This window comes from Pteropus vampyrus, unplaced genomic scaffold (genome assembly GCF_000151845.1).
Source record: "Pteropus vampyrus isolate Shadow unplaced genomic scaffold, Pvam_2.0 Scaffold61, whole genome shotgun sequence".
Lineage (NCBI taxonomy): Eukaryota > Metazoa > Chordata > Mammalia > Chiroptera > Pteropodidae > Pteropus > Pteropus vampyrus.
The window spans coordinates 674,730-698,148 of NW_011888842.1; the positions used below are offsets into that span (position 1 = coordinate 674,730).

At 45.7% G+C, this 23,419-nt stretch overlaps 1 protein-coding gene and 1 pseudogene across 22 annotated transcripts in view; one reads left to right on the plus strand and one right to left on the minus strand.

The window, feature by feature from the left end:
* Positions 1 to 23,419, plus strand: part of ZNF618 (zinc finger protein 618) — a 171,730-nt gene that overhangs the window by 80,151 nt on the left and 68,160 nt on the right. For all 22 annotated transcript variants that reach the window (XM_011360920.1, XM_011360923.1, XM_011360921.1 and 19 more), the window contains exon 2: positions 12,512 to 12,555. In XM_011360920.1, coding sequence (XP_011359222.1) covers positions 12,512 to 12,555 — 44 coding nt within the window. The remainder of the gene's footprint in view (positions 1 to 12,511; positions 12,556 to 23,419) is intronic.
* Positions 15,568 to 15,683, minus strand: LOC111740328 (annotated as a pseudogene).

A 23,419-nucleotide genomic window follows, 5' to 3' on the forward strand; every position in this document is an offset into this window, starting at 1 on the left:
AAAATGGGTGACTTCTTCCTTTCCAACTGTGAGAAGAACTATTTTGATTTTTAAAAAATTCATGCAGTTATTCTCTCCCTCCCCCTATTTGCCTGGGCTGTTGATCTTGTGATATATTTATAGAGATTGTGGTTGGCTGACCAGGAGTTATTTTGCAATAGGAATTTGTAAGATTTCTACTTCGAGCATGTGTGGCAGACTTTTCTTTTTTTAAAAAAAGAAAAAAGCCTTTCTTAGAATGTTTACTTTGCCCTTCTGTAATAATTTCTCTTTCACAACCAAAGCGAGCCCTGTGTTTTACACGTCGTATTTTTCTGCGTGCATTTCTTTGTCTCTGGTCTTCTCTCTTCTTTGAGATCTCTTTACTCCAAATTTTAAAAGGCCAGGGCTCCTCCTTCATGTAGGAATGTTTTTGCAAATGAGAGTGTGTGCGTAAAAGAGTACTTTGGGAGTCAGGAGACCTCAGTTTCTCTATCTGTGAAAGGAGGTTGGGGGGCAGCCAGGCAAGCCACCATCCCCAGCTTTACCATGCTCACTGCAGACATGAGTAATCAATCACAGCACCCTTCCTAGCTGAGCTCTGATGTGGCCCCAGAATCCTTCTCAACACATTGCCCCAGGCAGCCACGACTACGACTGCTTGATTAGAATTGGCAATGAAAATAAAACCTGTTTGCCGTTCTTGGACTAGAAGATTCCCTAGACCCCATTCACCACCATGGTTCCCTAAGTATTGGCAGTACAGTGAATTCCTTTATGTTTTAAACCAATTTACCTTTATTAAGCCCTTTCTGTATGCAACGCAGCCCTGGGTACTATGGAGACACAGAGTTGCTGTTTATAAAAGGCTGGCCATGCTCTTAGAACTTGCAGTTTGGTTGGCAGCAAGGCTGTAGAGAGTGGCGATGTCCTCGGGTGTGCTCAGGCACACCCTTGGGCCTCTAGGAGGTTGTCCCTGTGTTCAGGGAAGGCTTTCTGGAGCAGGGTCTGGGATCCAGCTGGTGAGGGTAGGCTACAGTCTAGGCAGTGGGATGGCATGAGCAAAGGCAGAAACAACAGAATCAGCAAGTTTCTGAACTTGGAGGGTGCTCACTGTCTGGTCATCACTGTCCAGTTTATGGCTAGAGAAACTGAGGCTCAGAGGAGAACAGTGACTTGCCCAAATATTAATAAATGATATAGCTAAAGTTTAACAAATGCTAAATCATTTAAATAAGTAATTTTTATATAGCATTTGCTATGCGCCATTGTTTTTGAGAACTTTGCATATGTTAACTAATTTAGTCCTAAGTAATAACCTTGTGAGGTGAGTACTATTATTATCCCCATTTGACATATGAGAAAACCGAGTCTCAAAGGGTTAAGTAACTTTAGCTGGTGTCACGTGGCTTGTAAGTTGTGGAGTCAGGGTATGAACCCAGGCTAGTCCAGCTTCAGATTCTATGCTGGAACTACTGTGCCACGTTAATCCTGCTGGAGTGATCAGAATATGCTTTTGTTTTTTTTTTAAGTATGAGTTTTACTCACCACCGTCAATGTAATCATGTCATCATCTAGATCTGTGGCTCATGTAGTATTGTTAGCACTAGCCAAGCATGTTACAGACTTTGAACTTTTTTTTTCTATTCAGCAGCTACGTTTCTCTCATTTTTCATCAGAGGAAACTGAGGCTGAGAGAGGTGATGTGACTTGAGCCAGGTCGCTGAGCTCCTAGAGGCCCAGACAGAATTTGAACCCAGGTCTGCCTGACTTCACTGTCTTGATTGGAAGGTTTCCGAGAGGCTGTCAGTCTAGCAGCCTCATTGGACAGAAGGGCGGATGGAAGGCCAGACACGGCCTGTGCCAGCAGTCAGAGGAAGGAGTCTCCCGGCGTGGAGGGCTGCCGCTTTTCCCTGGAGGCTATCTGGACCTTGCAGCATCACCTTGGCCATGTCACAGGAAGCTCAAGGCCTTTACTCTGGTCCCTTGAAGAGGTTTGAGGAGCTGCCTTTTCCCCTTACTACCTTACTTAAAAATACCTAAGGGGGTGACTTAAAAACCCTGTCCCCCAATTCTGGGTTCACTAATTTGGAGCTTGCAACCCTCTGTACTTATAATAGGTCCCCCCGCCATGAAGCAAAAACGTTTTCCTTATTTTACACTCCCCCTGCCACTTCCTGCTGATCTGAGGCGAATATTTATCATGTATTTAATGAGTAATCTGAGTCTTGGCTTGGTGAGGCTGTACCAGGACATGGTTTATGGCTGATCTGGTTTTAACTCGCTCCAGGCGGTTTTCCCTGGAGTTTTCTGTAAAATCATAAACCTGGAGAGAGAATTTTTGTGGAATCCAGTCACATGACTCGTTCTTTTGTAAATTGAGAGATTAAGTGTATGACTGTAAAGAACTGAGACAGTTTTCTTTTTTTAAGAAAGAAACAGAGCAGCATTTATGCACCCAAGAGAGCGTGTCTACTCTTAAAGGAGGGCAAAGTTCCTCGCCAGGGTCACCCCGCTGGACCTTGGAGGCAACATGGCATAGAGTTTGAGAATAGGGACTTAGAATCACAGCGCATCTGAACTTCTTCCCAGCTGGTCCCTTCACCCTGTGAGCCTCTGGGTCTTCGTCCGGACAGCGGGGTTAGGGTCAGTCCCCACTGCTTACGGTGGTTGAGATGGTGCATGCAGTCCCCCAGCCCAGGCCTGACATATAGGAGGTGCTCAGTAGATGTCTCTTTCTCTGAGATTGTTAGCATTATCCCCATCTGAGGCTCTTTATGCTGGATTAATAGTACATTGTGTGGACATAAAGACCCTGCTCTAAGATGTGACTGATTAACTCCCTTAGTCCTCACAACAGGCTCTGAGGTGGGCACTAGCATCACTCCCGTTGCATAGAGGAAGGAAATGAGGCACGGATACGTCAAGTCTCTTACCTGAGGTCCCACTAGCAAGTGGCAGGGCTTGTGCCCTGCCTGACTCCCAGAGACTGCCACCCTTGCTCTTGTATCCTTCTGCATGGTTTAGTCTTGGAGCCTGAAGGCTTTTTGACTGCTAGTCCCAGGGAGGGAGATCAGACCTCAGCTGACCCTCCCTGGCATCAGTCCCCTAACTGGTCTTACTGTCTCCATATTGTCCCCTCCAGCAGTCCTTTGGCAGATAGAATTCTGACTGTGTTTCGCCTCTACCAAAGCCCTTCATGTTGTTCATGTTGGGTGAAGGGTGGAAGGGAACTCCCGTAGTTTTTTTTGCAACTCTTCTATAAATGTTAAATTATTTCAGTATAAAAATTTTTTTAAAAAACCAACAACCTCGCTGGGCCTGACTTCAGGAACAACCTTACACTTTTTGAAGCAGTCTCAGAATCCTTGGTGATCCAGCCAGCTGGGCGAATAGAATTTACACATATTAAACAACCAGAAACTGTCACAGACCCTTTAGGTCCAGGTGTGGACTGTGAGCTCCACCTGTGGTGGCATCAGGCAGGTGTCTTGGGATGAGAAGGAGGCTTGTGACCAGTTCTGGGTGGTGAGTCCTGCATGGCAGCCTGTAGTGGCTACTGCCCCTCCTCTCTGAGGCCAGGACGCCCCCTTCTTCTGAGGTCCATGTCAGGTCCCAGGTGTGGAGGTGAATTCATCTTTTTACTTCCATCCCTCCCAGTGCCCAGGTCTGTGCACAGAGAGCAGGCCCTGTGCACACCACAGCTGCAGCAGTTTAATATGTTTTAAAACCTGTCATTTATTGAGCCATTGCAGTGTGCCAGTTCCACCCTAGGTGCTTTCTGCACTCTGTCTCAGTTGATCTTTGTCACTCCCAATAGCCTCAGTCCTGGAGCTTTCTCTTCTCTACTGCCATCCTCAAACCATTATCATCTCTTCCTGGGAAGATGACCGTGGCCTTTACGTTGGGCTCCCTGCCTCCATACTGCAGCCAGCAGTTGCTTTCAGAGGTGCCTTCCGAGGTGGTCCATGAGCCTGGGAGTAAATCAGAAACTCCTTAGCCTGGTGTACAGATGCTCAGTAATTACTAGCTGTGGATGGTGATGACAAAGAATGAAGACGATGATCGTGGTGGTGGTGATGATAATGTCAGTGTTAGAGTCCTGCTCTAGTTTGCATGGCTGCCCACCAGTGAGAGGAGAAGAAACTGCCCATACCAGGAAACTCATATGATACAGACAAGGCCTGTGCTGGTTCCATTCCTGAAAAGCCTGATTTATTTCTTGACATTTGACCTCAGACAGCAGGGGCTTAGAAAGGGGTAGAGGGCAACATAACCAAGAGGAATGGAGCCATTAGTGGTTTCTCATGGATTTCCCTTGTAGTTAGAACTTTGGCCAGTTGATGGCATCTCTGGGGGCCTCCCTTAGCCTCTGGGCTCTGGCCTGGGGTCTAGTCAGGGGCTCCCTCTGTTGAGCCCAGGCATGTCCATGAGCTGGCCCCTTCCTCCAGTGGAGAAGGCCCTCAGTGAAGTTCGCTGCCATGAGGGTTCAGTGCCCCAGGCTTCTCAGCTGGCGAGATGGCACCCTTCTCCTCACTGCCTGGCACCCCACTGCTATTAGCTTCGTTTGCATCTAGATTTTACATCTCCCCGATGAGCAGGAGCTCCACGTGCCCTGTTCTAGCCTCTCTTCCTCAGGGAAGCCCTTCCCAGCCCTGCAGTCTCATTGTTTTCTGTTGTCAGAGATGCTCATGGAATCTAGGCCTTTCTCTTCAGAGTACGTATCTCAGTTGGTAATTATAAATTGACAGTGTAAGGTAATTAAGCAATCCCTGCTTGTCTTCCTCACCATTCGTGTTGCTCTTGTGTCCCCAGTAACAACCCTGGTGTCTAGCACATTGTAGGCACTTAATAGGTAGTAGTTTGGGTAAATGAATAAGGAAGCCTGTCGGATTCATCTTAGTATCAATCTCCCAAGGCCTTGCTCAGAATCACACATCTAGTATGAACTGTATATAGCTATTGAAAAATGGCATCGCACATCTGAGTTCCAGTTCTTTTAACCCAGAGCCTTCTCTGGCAGCTTCCACCCACCCCTCAAACTTGGAACCTAGCGGGGAGTTAGTGTATTTGAGTAACCATGTTCACTTGGGAAAACAAATGTACAAAATTAAAAACCAAGTACCACATGCTAGAAACATATCACTGAATGTGATCTAAGAAGCAGGGTCTAATTAGGGAATTTATAATATATGTAGTTTCCTGGGCATGGAATCCTCTTTAACACCTTGCAAGGCTGTTGTTCAGTGTTGGTAGTCACCCTTAATAGGTGTTTTTCAAGATTACCTGTTGAATAAAAGTGGGACGTGCTTGTACTCGAATCAGGGCCCTGTGGTTATATAGAAAAGCAGTTCATCTACATAGTTTGGGGTCAGGTTTGATTCCTTGGTTCTAGAGATGAAGATGTGTATTAAAAAATGCGTGAGCCCTGGCCAACCCATTGACCAGCTGTGTGACCTTGGACAAGTCACTTGGCCCCTCGGGGTGCTTGGTTAATTCTTGATTAAAGAGGGGACAATTAAACTGTCACGTCTCCGTCTCAGGGTTACTGGGAGGATTCGATGCAGTGTAACAATCTATAACCTGCTGTGCTGATGATTAATATTCTTATGCATCAGAGAGACGCCATTCCATTTTTTTTTTTTGGTGATGAGGAGAAAGATGTTTGCAATTTCTTGACTCCTTCTCTCATACCCCACATCCAGTTCATCAGCAAGTCCTGTTGGTTCCCCTTTCCAATATATTCAGAACCCGAGCCTCCCTTCCCCCCTCACTGCCGCTATCCGGGTTCTGGCCGCCCTCATCTTTTACCTGGGCTGCTGCAGTAACCTCCTCCCACCTGCTTCCACCCTTGCCCTTTGGTCTGTTCTTAACAGCTGCTGGAACGAAAGTCAAATTATGTCACTTTGCCAAAACCTTCCAGTGGGTCTCCAGAGTAAAAGCCAGAGTGACCTGTAAGGCCCTGGGCCAACCTCCTATACCTCTCCTGCACTTGTCCCCACCCACGCCCACCCCTTGCATCTCTGCACTGGCCATTCTCCTTCCCAGACTCCACCTGACCAACTTCCCCACCTCCTTCCATTGTTTACCCAATAACACCTACTCTGATCACATTATTTCGAACTGCAACGCACAGCTCATCCCTTGTCCCCAGCCTTATGATTACCCCCTGCCCTTCTCTATTTTTCCCCCACAGTACTGATTACTTTCTAGTATACTCTATATTGTCCTAATTTATTACACCTAATGTTACTTTCTCCCCTACTTGAATGTAATCGCCATTGGGGTACATTCCATCTGCCTATAATAATGTCTGGTGTGTAGAAGGAGCTCAGTAAATAATTGTTGGATCAGCAAATGACTTCTGATTTGAGTCTTGCACCCCAGTGGGAGAGAAGTTAAGTTAAATTTGGGGACCTACTGGCTATTAGAAAGGATAGAGATAGTTGATGAGACTTGAGTTTTTTTGGATCCACTTGTCCTGTCCTCAGTAAATAGGGAGCATGGAATCATCCTCTGGGCAGGGCCTGGGGCTCTGGCAGGTGCTTCTCACAGGTGCGGCACCTCCTACCGGGCCTCCAAGTTGAGAGTACTTGGTTTCACTCACCCCTGGGGTGAAAGTCTTCCTATAGAGTTAGTTGAACCAGTTGGCATATTAAAACAGAATTTATATATTCAAACTAACATACATACATACATGTGTACATATGAAATACGCACATATGTGTTACGTAGTAACATGCATTCGATACTTGTGAATAGACCACTCACATGAATTAGTATGAAAAGAATACAAGACTTCAGGGGGCAGAGAACTTCCCGTCTTGGGTTGGTTGCATTCACTCTTCCCTTCCAAGGGTGGAGAGAAGCCCCAGAAGCAGTGAACATTGGGGATTTGGAATGGTCCACCAGTGGATTTGAAGTTGTCCACCCAACGCTGAGCACAGTGTTTGACACATAGTAGGCTTTCAAGGAAATATCTGTTGAATGAATAAAGGAGTGATTATTTAAGATTGGTTGTTGTATTTCATCCAAGTATAATTAATTGCTGATGCAGTTCATCATTCATCTAAAGAACCTCACTTGTATTTCCTGAGAAATAACAACTAATGAATTTGACCATATTTGCTGGGTATTGGCTCTGTGCCAGGTCCTGAGCTGAGTGCTGGAGACTTGGCCACATGTGGGATGTGGTCTTTGTCCAGGAGGAGTGCCCAGTCGGGGGGAGACAGGTGCTCCAGGAACCGTAATCCCAGGCCCATAGAGTTGGTGAAAGGCACTGGTGGTGGTGCGTTAGCAGGGTTGGAGAACAATGAACAAGGACAAATCAGATCTGGTGGGGGAGGGGAGGAGTCATCGAAGTCCCCAGAGAGGAAGCAATTTTTGAGATTCAGTGGGGGAGGGACAAGACAAGATCCTAATTATGCCACCATGGAAATGTGCCGCGCCAGGTCCCGGGCTTGACCGGCCGAGGCGCCATCTTGGAGATGTCCCCTCCAAGATGGTAGCCCCCTCCATCCCCTCAGAGCTTGCGGGGACTGGGAGCCCCCACATTTGCTGTGGCACCTCAGCCTCCCTGAACCTCTGGCTCGGCTGTCTTATCGAAGAAAGGCATTTCATTCTTCGAGATCAGGCAGCCAGGACCCAAGGAGCTGTTTTCCTCCATTGTGCAAGCATGACAAATCATTAATTTTTGATTGATTTGCTTAGAATTATGGGCGCCCCAGCATTCTTTCCGCCGTTGAACAGCTGTATAACAAATGAATATATCAGTGTGCACAAAAGATTGGAGATCTAAGAGAAGCAATTACATTGGCCACCCTCCCCCACCCTCACCCCTTCCCGGGCAATGAAGGGAGGAAATTTTTACCAGAAATTCCTCAAGTGGCTTAAAAAAAAGAATGCCTTTTTATAATTGAATTAAATCTTTATCTCTTCATCTTTTGCAGCAGATTTCCAAACACACACCAGTTCCCCACGTGCTTGGGTTTCATCCATCTAGGAGGAATCTTTAATAATGAAATTTCAAGTCGTGAATTAAAACCAAAATGAAAAAAAAAAAAAAGAAAAAGAAAAAAAAGAAAAGCAAATTCTACCCCTCCTCTTTGCTTTTTTTTTTTTTTTTTGGTTGCTGCTATTCCTTTAAGATTTTGGAACCGTACCAGTGCACTAAATGTGACCTCCATAACTTTTAAATTAAGAATTTATGCTGGCTTGAAATTTATGAAATATTTCAGCATGAAAGAAAGCCTTTTTCCCTCAGGAAAATTGAGCAATAAATCACAGCACTGTGGATTTACTGCCCTAGAGCCAGCGAGAGATAGGATTTTTTTTTTTTTTTTTGCTTCATTCTGAAAAAAAAAATGTAATCATATAAGACAGCTTAGCTGCTATCCTCCCACTCTCTAGAATTTTTAATTTCAGCTGTTTCTGCTTGGATTTATTTCCAATATTCCTGCTCGGCTTTTCAATTTCCTCAGTTATTAAATTTTAATTCAGTGCATTAGCATTTAAATTAAAAAAGGGTTTATTTTATCGAAATCGTTGGCCAGCCCCCATCCCATAGCACACGAATTGCCTGTTTCTGCCATTTGCACAAAATGTGAAATGCAGCTAATGTATTACAACTTACATTTGCACAAATTTAGAAATAAAATTTCTGGGTTTGGAATAATATTTTCTTTCCAAGAAAATCCTTAATAAGAGAATGGAAAAGAACAACTTAACATTCATTTGGGAGGGAAGAGGAGGGTCGAACGAAACCAAAAATAGCCTTGCCCAGGTCCTAGGGAGAAGCTGCTGTGTAAGGAATGGATGGGGCTGAGAAAGGGGTGCAGGTACCCTGACCGAGAGCTGGGGGTGTTAGATACCTTTACCTCCACCTCGGTAAGAGTGAGCAGGAGGACTCTCATGGGCCCACTCTCTCCCATCATATTTAATTTGCCATAGAGGGGTTTGGTTAAGGTTGGGTCAATTGCACATAGAATGACAGAGATGAAAGTAGAGGACAAAGGTGATTGGATTTAACTCTTCTGCCTCCTGTCCTTATTTTAACCTATGGAGAACCTCAGGTCCAGGGAAAGGAAAGAGCTTGTGCAAGGTTCAAAGTGCGACCCAGACAGCCATGGCAGGAAGCTGCGTCTTCTAGGAGTACATGGTCCAGTGGCGGCAGCAAAAGTAGAGTTTCCATTACTTAAGCAATCACTGCACATACCTGGCTTGCACTTAGTACTTTGCCTACATCACTGTATTCAGTGTCATTCTAACCAGCCCTTTGGGTGAGGCCTAGGGGCTGTGGGGTCTGGTGGACGCTCTTGAGATGCTGACTTGTAGGACGGTTTTGAGATCAGGCCAGAGATAGGCTGGGAAGACCTCTGGTGTAGTCCAGGCTGGCTCTGCCACTCACTCATCTGCTGTGTAATCTTACGCAAGTCACTCTGTGTTTCCGTGCCTCAGTTTTCTGGACCCAATACATGGTGGCCTTGGTAACTGTATCTAGGGTTCTTAGTGGTCATCATTACTATAGCTGAGTCCATGCTAAGTACTTTTACATGCTTTACTGTATTTCAGTTGTCTTGTTTAAGTCTCATGCTAGTCCCATGAGTAGGTCCTAGGATTACTTTATTGCCATTTTTCAGACAAGAAAACTGAGACCTTGTGAGTACAAATGACTTGCCTAGGATTATACAGCTAGAAAATGGCAGAACCAGGACTCAAACTCAGGCCGTCTGACTCTAAACCCTGTGCTCTTAAATTTCGGTTCAAACTGATAATCAGGTCAGATTACAATGGGTAAAGGTGAATTTGTGGTTTAGATTGAATCACATGAATTTTCTGATAATAGACTGTTCGGACCTAGGAAAATGGCAATGTCAGAGGTCCAGCTGAATTCAAACAGTAAGGATCTCTATGATGCGTTAGTGAGGACACAGACCAAGCCGGCTTGGCATCTTATGGGTCTCTACAATGCCTTCAGCAGTGTGGGCTTCAGTTAGGGCTGGGAGGGCCCAAGAGGCTGTCTCCTGTTCTTATGGTGGGTCTGGACTCAGCTAGGCCCAAGGGTTATGATTGGCAGGTGCCGTGATATTGACACATTCTGTCTTAGACATCTCTTACTTGTGCCCATTGTCTATCAGCTTCCTGTATCTTCCGATAAATGGACATTTCATACCCTGCTGAGGTGGCACTCCTTTCTCCTGTGGTTCCATATTCCCAGTGCCACCACCTTAGTCCCTGCAGAAGGATTTGTTTAGACAACGACTTGAACATTTTTAGCATTTTGTCTTCATTTTATAAAAATGGGTGGAAAACAAAAATGAGTGATGCTGCCAGTGATAAGAAACTCAAGTATCATAAGAGGGAACCATATCATAAGAGGGAACATAGGTAGAGATTAGGTGGGCTGAAAACTGAATCTTTTCCCCACTTACATGTTCACTGCATTTGAACTGGTCAACTCTGTGTGAAATTATGAAGGAAAAGGACAAAAAAGACAACATTAAACATATGTATGAAATGATAGAAATACATGCCCAGAGTTGAGTCTGAAAGACAAGAGGCCATTTGGGATTTTACAATTTTTTTTAAGCTCTCCGAGGCAGAGTTTCCACCTCCTACCACTCCTGCCTCTTATGGTATGGACATTAAAACAGTGTCCTCCCGTTTGCTTTACAGACAGGATTTGGGGAATGCAGGGTGTCAGAAAAAGGCTAGAATCGATCCTGTCCTTGCTCCCAGTGAAACGATATGCAAACCATTTTCTGCTTTGTTTCTCCCATTGAAGTGATACACCGGCATTCGCATTCATTTCTCCCGCCCAGGCCTCACATTTCTCCCTCCCTATTTGTCCTTCACCTTTGCATTTCTCTCGTGTGGGAAATGGGGCTGCATGGGCTCACCCCATTTCCCAGTTGGCTCTCCTGAAAGTTGGCAGGAGATAAAATATTACGGAGCTGAGAAAGATGGGCCTAGAGTGATCCAGACCTGTAGTTGTAGCTGTGGGATGTTGGAGAAATGACTTAAATTCTTTGTCCCTCTGTGCCTATAAAATGGGACTATTGCGTATGTGTGTTGGGGGCGCTATCGAGAGGATTGAATAAGAGGCATCTGGTGTTCATGCATTAGTACCTGCTGGGAAATTTGTCAGGGGGAGTGAGTCTGGATGCCCACAGGGGCCAGACTGGAGGATTGGGTGTAAGGCAAGAGAGAGAGGTGGGGACTGGAGAACCAAGTATATCTAGCAGACTGTGGCCCTGTGGGACTGTGTCTTCCTGGATTATCTGTTTTTTTTTTTGTTGTTGTTTGTTTGTTTGTTTGTTTGTTTTTAAGAGAAGCTGAGATGTGGCCCTTTTTTGGAGGTGAAATCCCTTCATTTTTATATATTTATTCTTTGGATAGAAGTCTGCCATATGGTTTTGCCAGTTTGCAACTTCCCGAAAGTACTCATTAAAAGGTAGCTGCCTCTGTGTTTATTTTAGGTTCCCAGCCCCTCAGACACAATCTTGAAATTTGAAAAGCTTGAAAACAAAAAGATTTTTGGGATCTGACGAGATGGCAGAACTTGACCTGAAGCGAGAAGTGACTAGTTGCCGTCTTCATTTATCCCACACAGGGCTGGCTGCAATAAGTTTCACTATACAAATATCAGTGAGCTTGAGTACTTGGGGCTCCGCAGACCCTGCCAGGGTTGTTTTCGCATTTAGAGTGCACCATGTTACCTTTCTAAAATTGAAAGGATTCTGAATTTGGGAACACACGTGTGCCAGTTTTGAACCTGCAGTATTTGAACTATTATTATAAATGTTTTGACAAAGCTAGGGAATGCATCTTCGTAGGTGGTGGAGAACCTGGGTGTTCTCCCTATGTCTGCAGCCTCCGCATCGAGGTTCCTCCGCACTGGCCTGGGAGTCAGGATGCCCAGGTATTTGTCATTCAGTTCTCATGAGACTTCAGGCAGCTCCCTCCTCGCCCAGGGCCTCAGTCTCTGTATCCAAACCAGAATTTTATGATTTCTGAAAATTTCATTTGGTCAGCCTTATCTCCTCATCCCCCACCCCCAAATAAAAGAGATTAAGAACCAGCACTCTCTTGCCTCCCCCCTGCTTGGAGCGTTGGGAGACAGAATATTTTAACATAATAGGATTTTCCCACTCCGGTTGGTAGGAATAAATCTGCGGCTACTGTTTTATTGGAAATCCCAGCTGAAAATAAAAATGGTGCAATTCAATCTCAGATTTAGCTGGTTACTTACTTTTCCCTGAGTCCCCAGGGCTCTGTGGTTGCTGGGTTTGTGTTGGCAATGGGTGCTCAGTTGTATTTAAAGGGCCAAGCAGACTTGAGTTGGAGGTGTGCTGACTTCCTCTTACCGCTGGGGGCAGATTTTTCCAGCCTGGAGAAATGGAGCAGGGTTACTGTGACCAGTTCACCCCTGTGTCTGAAGGCCGATATTGAGCGGGAACTTGGTGGGATGGCAGTGGGTAGAATCTGTGTCATCACCCTTGGCTGATGTAGGTATTTTGGGTTTCTTTTGCAGGCTGACGGAGCCAGTGCAGCTGGAAGGAAAAGCACGGCGAGCAGGTATGCTCCCCCTGCCCTGGTCTCACCACTAACAGCCACCTCTCCCTGGTGCTTCCCTTCCACCTGAAAGGATGGATGGTCTAGGCCAGCTCCCTTTGCTGAGAAGTGTCATACTTCCTGGGGCAGTAGTAGGTGGCACTTTCCAGCCCTCTTGTTATCCAAAGTGGGCACCTGTGATTGGAACCAAGGATGACTCAGTCCTGAACTGGCCATTGAGTTGCAGGGAACTGGCCCAAGTTGTGGAGAACTTAGGGGTGAAGCATAAGGCTGGGCAGAAAAACCTGAGCTACCCCATCTCAGCTGCTACGTTGTGGACTCCGGGGCAGCTAGTCTCGTCCTAGACTGGAATGCATTGGTCCGCTTTGGGTCTTGTACTCATCCTGCTGACCCAGCCACTCCAAGGCAGGGGGACAGAGTACTCTGCCAGACCAGACCAGGGATGCATCCTTGCCCTTGGAGCTGGCAGGGTAGGGAGGAGGGACTGTCCGCAAAGGAAAGGTGGACTGTCATTACCAAAGAATGTGGGAAGAGATGCGGGACAGGCCCATGCAGTGGACACCCACCACAGTGGCACAGGCAGATACTTGGTAAACATTAGTGTGGTGGCTGCTGCTGTTCCCTTGAATGGAGCAGAGCTGAAGTGGCCACATGATTCTTATTTGGGGACACTGAAGGCAAGAAGAAGGCTAGGGGCTGATAAGAGAGATGACTTCCCAGGCCATACACATGAAATCTGGAACAGGCTCTAGGATTGCCTACTGGAATTAGAGTCAGATTGTGAATGCCAAACTAAGGGTTTGCTCTTTAGCGCATGAACACTATTTCTTTAAAACATTAATAGATTTTTGTGGAAAAAAGAGGTTCTGTGGTCAAATAAATCTAGACATGCATTAAACAAAACGAACAAATTTCTTTGCTGTGGAACTTTTCAGAGCCTTTCATGTGCTAATAGGTGTACTTAAGAACATCGGAGAGAGAGAGAGAGAGAGGAAATGCCATGTTTCTCAAACTTACTTAACTGTGGAACCCTTTTATTAAAGTGCATCTTATGGACTGAGTGTTCTTTGGAACACACTTTGGGAAACCACAGGAGCTGTTAAAGTTCTTTGAGCAGAAAAGTAACATGTCTGACTGTGTTTTGGGGAGATCACCCTGGCATCTGTTTGCAGGGTGGAGTGGAGGCAGATAGAACAGAGGCAGTTGACACCAGGCTGGAAGTCATTGTGACCCACATGAACCCAGCAGAGAGTGGCTCCCACCCACCTCCCCAATCTCCTCGTATGTCAGTCTCCCCCTTGCTCAGTCTGTTTTAGCTACCCTGACCTTCTCTATATTTATCGAATACTCTAAGCCCGGGGTCAGCCACCTTTACCTGTAAAGGGTCAGACAGTAAATATTTTACGCTTCGAGGGCCATAGTCTCTGTGGCAACTTCTCACCTCAGCCAGTGTAATGCAAAAGTGCCAGAGATAATACGTGAATATGCAAGTGGCCATGGTTTGCTGGCCCTGGCCTCAGAGCCTTTGCAACTGCTGTTCCTTTGCCTGGAGTGTCCTTTTCTCCGATCTTCTCGTTATTAGTGCTATTCCTTCTCCCCCCGAGAAGCCTTCCTTGACCCCCTTCTTCAAGGGCCTGTGCCCTGTTTATGCTTTTTTATTATTTTACTTATTTATGTATTTTTCTCTGCCTTTCTAGTGCTAGCTCTGTAGGCAGGGCTTATGTTTGTCTTGTTCACTGCTGGGGACTGGCCTGTCGCAGGTGTTCAGTAGGTGTTTATGAGCTGGATACTCAGAATGAGATGGAAGAAGGTATGGGGATGATGTAGGGATTAGGAGTATGGGCTGGAATGGAGTGGCGGATGGCCGGCTTGGGACTGTGAATGCACGTGGTGAATGCACGTGGTGACCCATGTCATGGACAGCAGCTGCCCAGTGCCTTGTGTTTCTCCTCCGAGACCCTGGAAGTGGGATTTGGCAAGAAGCTGTGGTTTGTGGGACAGCGGAAATCCTTAAACTAGTGATGCTTGGAAGTGCTTCTTGTATGAGAATGTCAGGACTGGAAGGGGCCTTGGGCTTGTCTAGCCCCTCCCTCACGTTGTACACATAGGGAGGATAGGCCCTACTCAGGGTATGTGATGAGTGAATGGCTGTGTCAAGCCTTGAACCTGCCTAAGCCAGGAGCTTTCCCTACTCAGCAATACTGTGCTCAAGTGGAGGTCTAGGCAGCCTCTCTCCCACTGTCCTCCCACATTTCTTTGAGCACCTGCCAGTGCTCTGTGCTATGGACTCAGATGGATTTGTTGTTAATTTATTCATCCAATGAACATTTGAGTGTCTACTGATGCTAGGTCTACAGCAGTGAACAAAGAGACAAAGCTCTACTTGTTTCTCATGACTCTCATACACATGTGGTCCTTGCCCTCTGGTGTGAATCTCTCCCACACCAGCATATCTGCCTGTTGATAGAGGATAACAGGCAGGCTTCCCTCTAGTCTTAATTCTTTATTGAGTCTTATCAGCGCATGGCTGCATGGAGAGGGAGAAAAGTGCTGAGATAGATTAGAGATGCCTGCCCCAGTCAGGAGAGTGGGTGGCTGGCGTGTGTGCCATCTGTTTGACCTTTCTGACTAGCCTAGGCTTGCATATACTCAATGATGTTACCACGGTGCCAGAATATATACCAGGAAGGACCAGTCCAAACCTTAGAGTCGTGTGTGACTTGAGGTACAAAGAAGAAATTTCTAATAATGACTAACGTGAGTCAGTGGTCAAGTGTTGAGATCTGGGCTAAGTGGTTTACATATATTAACTTACTATTAATTTGCGTACGCTTTATAACAACCCTAAGAGGGAGGTGCTCTTATTATTCCCACTTTGCAGATGAGGAAGCTGAGGCACAGAGGTTTACAGGGCTCAGCCTGCCCAGTTGGAAGTGAGCAGTACAGCCAGAATGCCCACCCAGGTTTGCCTTCTCTCATACTTGTGCTTTTTTTTTTTTTTTTTTAAATTATTTATGCCTACAGCACCTGGTCTTCCTAGGTGGTCTCCCATCCAAATACTAACCAGGCCCAACCCTGCTTAGCGTCCGAGATCAGACATCGGGCTTATTCAGGGTGGCATGGCCGTAGACCATGGACCGTGGCTCCACTGGTGCATGAATCCAGGACCTTCTGCATGTAAAGCAGATGTGCTAACCACTACACTGTGGAACCATGTCCTTCATACTTATGCTTAACCACCGTGCCTTCCCACTTCTTGGTATGAAGTGATCAGTGAATTGATGTTAGAGGAGCCTTTTAGGGGCCATGGGCTGTGCCATAGGCTGAGGGCTTGTCAAGAAGGCAAGGACTCTGAAGGAGCTCACAAGTTTATATTGATTCTGTCATTAAAGCTAATAGAGCTTCTTTGAAAGACCAAAGCAATATTATTATTGCATAGTGACCCAACACTCAGTCTGAGAAGTGAGGTATGCATTAAACAGCAAGAGAACATCAGCTTAGGCCTTCGCTGACACCACTGGTGAATTTGACCCTGGCCTTCTGTTAGATTGGCTATATGGAGTATAGACTCATAGATACTTTATAAAGCAGTAAGTAGACTCATTTAGTCCCTGTGTCAGATGGAGCACAAAGGCCTGAGGTTCCTTGAAGTGAGAGGCTAGATGGCCCTGGTCAGGAATGACCTCGAAGGACCCACACCCTGCTGAGTGGGCCTCCATTCCCAGCTCCTGGCCGCTCTGTATTACACACCAGGGTCTGCTTTCGTCCCAGCGCCTTCCTTTTGGCCCAGAACACCTAATTTTGTTACTTCTCCAGAGGGCCTCTGGCTAAACCCCAAAACCAACAGCATGGGCTGCTAAGGAATTAGTGTTAAATTGAGGGGGACAAGGAGAGGTGGTATTTCTGATCCTAAGAGACAGCCGAATGTGGTTTGGTTTACTTCCCTGTAACCCAACCTGGGTCGATTTTACAAGACCAGTGATCCTAGCACTTGAGGTTAGTATTGACCTGGTGTGCGGGTTACAAATCACGTAGCACAGCTGCAGCCAAACCTCAGTTCTAAGAGGCACAGGGGCTGTGGTGCCTTAACTGTGGAATGGTCTAAAGGAAATGCAGTTTTTATAATTGAGTAAATGAAGCTCCAGACTTGCTGTAATGAAGAATTATGCCTTTTTTTTTTTAATTGAAGGTTTCAGAGCTAGATGGACTCTAGATAATCTAGTCCAACCCTCTGATTTTGGAGATAAGGAAACCAGAGATAGAAGAGGTTAAGGGATTCATTTGTTCATTGTGTGTACCAGTTACCTAACAAGTGATCAGGATCATGGAGATTTTCGGGGTAGGGGAAAGGATAAAAACCAGGTCTCATTCATTCATTCCACAAATGCTTACTGTGCACCTACTAAGGGCCAGAGTCTGACCTAGTGCTGGAAATACAGTGGTGAACAAAGCAGACAGAATGCCGGGTGTTGTGGAGCTGATATTCTAGTGGGAGTGGGGGAGACTTAATAAATACGTAAAACATATGGTATGTCACGTGGTAAAAAGTACTATGGAGGGAAAGCAGGGAGAAGGAGATTATAGGGCCAGAGGGAGTATGGCATCACCGAGAAGGTGACATTCGAACAAGAATCTGAAGGAAATGAGGGACTGAGCCGAGCAGTTGTGAGGGAAGCACATTCCAGGCAGAGAGAATAGCAGGTGCCAAGGCCCCGGGCAGGAGTGTTGGAGCAACAACTGGGAGACCGATGTGGCTGTGGAGGGCCTTGGAGTCTGTTTGTGGGACTTTGGCCTTTACCCTGTGTGAGGCACGGGGAACCAACTGGGGATTTTGAGCAGAGGAGTGGCATGATATGCTTGGGTTTTTAAGAGGATCGTTCTGGCTGTCAGGAGGAGAATAAATTGTAGGAGGCAAGATGTTAAAAGAAGTGTTGCCTAAGGTTCAGGACAGGCAGGATTTTAGAATGTCGGCTTGGAAATGAGTTTCCGAAAGGCCATTGTTTTTTCCAGGCCTAAGGAATCCCGTTCAGCAAAGCATTGTGTGAGTCCTGATCCAAAGTGCATAGCCTCCTGCTCGGTCCAGGAATAGCCCCGGAGTGGACCAGTAACTCCTGTGGCTCCTGCTCTCCATGCCCAGTTTGTCGGGCATCACCTTCACCCTCTCTCAAGCCCCACGAAGGGCTGAGCGGTTTAGCACAGTGTTCAAGAGCCCGGAGTGCCCAGGTTCGGATCCTGGTACTCTCCACCGCCTGGCTATGTGACCTTGGACTGGTTGCCTGATCTCAGTTTCCTCATCTGTGAAATGAGGACTGTATTAGTACTTCCCTCATAGTGTTGTCAGTGATAATATTAGTACTTTTAATAATAATATTATTAAGTATAAGAATATTATGTAGGAATCTTGTTTTCTTATTCATTCAGCTACTCTATCTTTTAGTTGGAGCACTTAATTCTTTTCCATTTGAGGTATTTATTGCTAGGAATGTAGTTTTACCATTCTTTATTCCTGTTCTTGATACATGTTTTTTCTTCTTAAAGAAGTCCCTCCAACATTTCCTGTAATACTGGGTTGGTGGTGATAAATTCCTTTATCTTATTTTTGTCTGGAAAGCTCTTTATCTGTCCTTCAGCTCTAAATGATAGCTTTGCTGGATAAGGTATTCTTGGTTATAGATCCTGGGTCTTTATCACGCTCCATATGCTACCTACAAGAGACTTACTTCAGATTAAAAGACACACACAGACTAAAAGGAAGGGGATGGAAAAAGATATTGCTTCGATGGACCTAGAAGGTATTTAAGTCAGACAGAGAAAGATAAACATTATATGATTTCACTTGTATGCAGAATCTAAGGAATAAAAAGAACAAACTAATCAAAAACAGACTCACAAATATAGTGGACAATTTGGCGACGGACATAGAGGAGGGGAGAAGCAATGGTATCGTTCTACAGACTATATAGATGTCTAACCAATGTACTGTATACTTGAAACTAATTAAAATAAATAAATTAAAAAAATATATTATGTATACCCTTAGCACAATGCCTGGCCTATAGTAGGGGTTCAATAAATGCTTGTTTCTATCACCACATCACCACCATGCTGGGTTCCATTCCTAGGAGGGGGTAACAGTGGGGTGGCACTGAGTCCTTGCAGCACCTAGATCTCAGAGCGAGGACTAGAGGTAGGGATGAGGTTGGGGATGGAGCTTGTATTTGTTGAGGGCTTACCACAATCTAGCCACGGTGTCATGGCAGTTTACACATGTCTCATTTGATCCTCCCAGCGGCCCCTGAGACAGTGATTGGCATCCCTCTTCCAGGGAGGGAATTGAGAAAGAGTTATCTAACATCACCTAAATAGTCAAATGGCTTTGGGACATGCTGAGTCTTGTCCTTTAAGCCAACATTTTTCACTGGTGGACTGTTTAATTTGATAACCACATTTGTGCAGTTGCATAATTATTTTTTGAATAATATATTCTTGTTTAGCATTTTGGATTTCAGCAGTAAATTAAAAGTAGTCCTAAACAAATTAACTTCACTTGCTCAAAAATTCATAGTAACAGTAGGCTGGATGCTAGTCAGTGAGCGAGCAGTATGGTATTAACAGAGTGAATTATTTGAGAACTCTGGGTGTATTTTAGTCAGGCTGCATCTTACATCTTGATTCTAAGTTTATGCTCCTGTTATCAGAGCTTCTTCTGTTTCTCGCCCTACCAAACTTTGGGTGAAGTTGAAACACAAAAATCATAAATTCCAGGCTGACCTTGAAAGTGTATTTTGGTAGGCAGAGTTCACTCTCTGCTTAATCAGTTACCCTTAAACTGAAACTCTGCAAATAGGGCAGATTCTTGAAAAGTCAGACAAGATTGTTAGGTTTGCCCTGTGGAGATAGCCACAGAAATGCAAACGTTCTTATGCACATGAAAATCGATGAATCATTTTTGCCGAGTGGCACTGTGGTTCTCAAGCTTGGGGTGGTCCAGCAGAGTGAAGTGGCTGAGGACCCTAGGGAGCCTCTGCTCAGTCCACCCACCCAGCACGAGCCTCCCACTTGTGCTCCTTGAGCAAATTATTAAAGTCCTTGTGAAGCTGCAATTATCAGTTCAGAGCATTTAGAAGTCTTGCCTTGTCCTGAAGAAGTGCACTCTTGTGAATGGTAACTAGAGTGATTCTACCTGGTTGCTTCTTCAGGCCCCTAATGACAAAGGCCCTTGATTTAAGGAAGCAACTCCAGAAATTTCTACAACCTCATCATCTGTCTGGCTTCATCAGCTGAAGAGAAAAGTCCTCAGCCTCAGCTTGCTCCAGGTCCCATGCCACACGTGATGGTTAAGAATGTCGGTGCTCTCCAAACCCAGCTCCTTGATCACTCCCACCTTCCCGTCCTACGGTGAACTTGGCTGCATTGTGTGTCCTCAGCTCTCTTCTTAATTGCTGCTGCATGGACGGGTGCCATGTCCTCCACTCCTTTTGTTTCCATAGAGCCTAAAAATTCCCCTTCTACATTCATTTATGAGTATTCCATCCATGGCCTAAGAGCTCATCTTTGTCAGTTTGACCAAACTTTTCACATTTTGTCTGGCATGTGCTTGGTAAGGACGAGAGAAAAGAACTAACATTTATGGAGCCTCACTGTGTGCGGGGTGTCATGGTGGGCGCCTGTGTACATCTCTGTGCTTTAATCTTCTATACAACCCTTAGCAGTTAATGTCAGCATCCCTGGCTTATACACGAGGAGAGGGCAGTGGAAGAGTAGGTTAGGAAGCTTGACAACATCCCAACACCTTGGGAGGCCTGAACCATATAGTTAGGAGTTTCGTATGTATATCTGAGGGTAGCTTGCCCCTGGGAAGTGAGGGACCAAGCCTAGATCCTTACCACAGAGTGTGTGGACAGAGCTAGCTGTGTTTACAAACTTCAGTCTCTGTTATCAGCTGGCCTCAAGGCCTGGCGGGTGGAGTGTGGAAGGGAGGAGGCTGGATGTAATGGCAGGACGTGGGGAGTACACTGGAGGGGTGGCAGCTGGGCAGCTGTGGGCATCAGTTATCAGTGTGCTCAGGATGTTGGAGGGAAGTGGTCCTGTTGGGAAGGACCTTTCGTTCCAAGGGGAAAGTGGCCAGAGGAATTATGAGAGAAAGGGGCAGTAGCTAAGTAAGTCACAGCCTTGGCAGGAAATAACGTTGCTGGCAGACGGAGTGTATTTATTCTCTGTGTATACATCATCCAGCATGAGGACCAGCTTAGGATCTGCCTCACTCTTCATGGGCTGAGTTACCTGCCTTGTGGGGTCTGCTTCAGACCAGTGGATACCCAGGAAGAAGCCCGACAGTGGGCACGACCCGCTGTGGTCTCCTTTTCCAGCAAGGGGATCATATCTGGGCGAGAATTCCTGAGTCTGCAGTGTCCCGACAATTATGTGAGGGGGACACGGCGAGGTGGGCCTTCAGACAGCCGTGTGCATTGCTAACGGATCCAAATTGCATCATTGCCAGACCTGTTGGAAGACAAAGCCTGTGCGTTTGTTTAAATGCTGTTAGCAGTAATTCTTTTCAGTGACCTGGGCCAGCCTTCCACATGCCATGACACCCATGAAAAAAGTTCCCAGCTTTACCCAGAGGGCCCCACATGCCAAATGTCGGAGTTTGTGACTTGATGGTGTTGCTCAAGACTCCTGCTTTTTTCTATTTTAGGCCTAAACCAGGGAATTAACTCTTAATGTTTAAATCTTCATGCTGTCTTTCTGAGCTGCAGTATTACCCAGTGTTGTGGCTGACTGACACCATACATTGATGAAAATTAAGTGCTTAAGAATTACCTCAAACTAATGATATATTTATGCATTGTAGGTTATTTTGAATTTCTAGACTGTTAAGAGTTGTTTAATAGGTTAATAGTTTTAATCTATTAATCTAATCTTTTCTACTTGACTATTTATTAAAATGTATCAGTGATACATGACAGAAATGGAAGTGCAGATAATTCTGAGGGTTATTAAAGCCTGGGTGATGGCGTGGAGATTTGAAACACGGGTGGAATAGTAAATACAGATGCAAGGCCTTGTTACCGGGGTTTGTGGAAATGAGGGTTTTGCTGTAGGTCTTCTCTGTTGGCCCTTCCGGACTAGTGGAAGCTGTGACCTTTATCCCCATTATGATTTCTGCCCTTGTAGCTAAAAACATTTCTATCCAAAGGACATGTGTGAGCATAGCAGCCATTTTAGAACACGTCAAGGAGAGTTGGAGGTCAGCAGTGAACACGAAGCCCGAGCACTTTTCTCTGTGGCAGAGATGGATCCCCTCATTTCTTTATTTTTGTGCACTTTCACGCTACTGTTTTAAGCATCTAGGACGTGCCCCATTTTGTCAGGATACTAAGGGTACGGTAGGAGACAAAAGAATATATTCCTCATCTCTTGGAGCTGCTGGTTAATTAGTCATTTATTTGTTCATTCATTCAACAAGTGTTTTTATTATTTTCTCTTCAAGAGAGAAACCATCTAAGTAATTAAAAGCTTAAAGGCCTAGGCCTGGACTCGGGCAGACCTGGCTGAATCCCACTTCTGTCACTAGAAAGTTTTGTGACCATGGAAAAGTCACTCTGGTTCTCTGAACTTTGACTTTCTTACCTGTAAAAAAAAAAAAAAAAAAACTACCTACCATATACCATATAAAGCGTCGTGAAGAAAAAAAAAAAAAAAAAAAAACTACCTACCATATACCATATAAAGCGTCGTGAAGAACAATGAGAGGATGTATGAATGCGGCATGAAGCGCCACGTCAGGGACGTCACAGCCGCACAGTACGCCGTAGCTGCCCTTGCCTTCACTCACCCTCTTATTTGTGTCATTCGAATCATTGCCGTCATCACCACTAGCACCTCCTTCATCCTGCTTTCATCCGGTCGTTTTCTATTTGTGTCCTTCAGCAGTCCGTAGCTGACAGCCTGCCAGAGGCCAGGCATGGAGAGGGCTACTACAGAAAGTGGTGCTCTTGCCTCCTGGATGTCTCCCGGACCGTGTGGAATTAAGGGGCAGACTTGGAGCAGGAGCCCATTGGAAGCAGGGGGGACATTCCCAGAACCACTGGTGTGAGACTGCAGGCTCCCTGAGACCTCAGCACCCTACTCATGCCCTGAAGGCCCAAGTCTGCCAATTTCTGATAAAACCGCAACCCCAAATCCTCAAGAGTTGGTGTGATTTCACAGTATCAAATCATCACCTGATATACCTTAAACGTACATGTGTTACATGTCGATAGTATCTCAATACCCCTGGAGGGAAAAAAAAGCTGGTGCCAGAGCATTACCAGGCTACTCTGTTTTGGCATTTCAGGGAATAGAGTATGTTACATTTGAGGAAATTTCCATTGGAAAAGATAAAGGATAAGACTTTGATACTTAGGAATAAGCATCACTTATTCAGTAAGTTGACCCCGGTGAAACGTGTCCAGCCCACGTTACACTGAGGGCACAGTGGATGGATGGGATGTTGCTGTCTTCAGTTCTGAATGTCACGTAAAGCAATTAAACCATCAGCTGTTTTGGGGGGGTGGGAGAGGATGTGGGGAGAAGTCTAGAAGGCTGCACTGGCATTGACCTTTCCAGGCCTCGTGCCTTATATCCTTAAATTGAACAGGTGCGTATTGATCACCTCCCACATGCCAGGCACTGCTGTCGGTGCTGAGATGAGACAGTGAACCGATGAGACAAAGTCTCCATCCTCTTGTGGCTCATGGTCTAGTTGGGGAGATAGTTAAAGAGGATGAGAAAGAACAGGCATGTCAGTTAAACGTAAGGTAAATGCTGAGCAGAATGCATAAGGTAGGAAAGGGGGATATGGAATGTTGGAGGCCTTGGATCA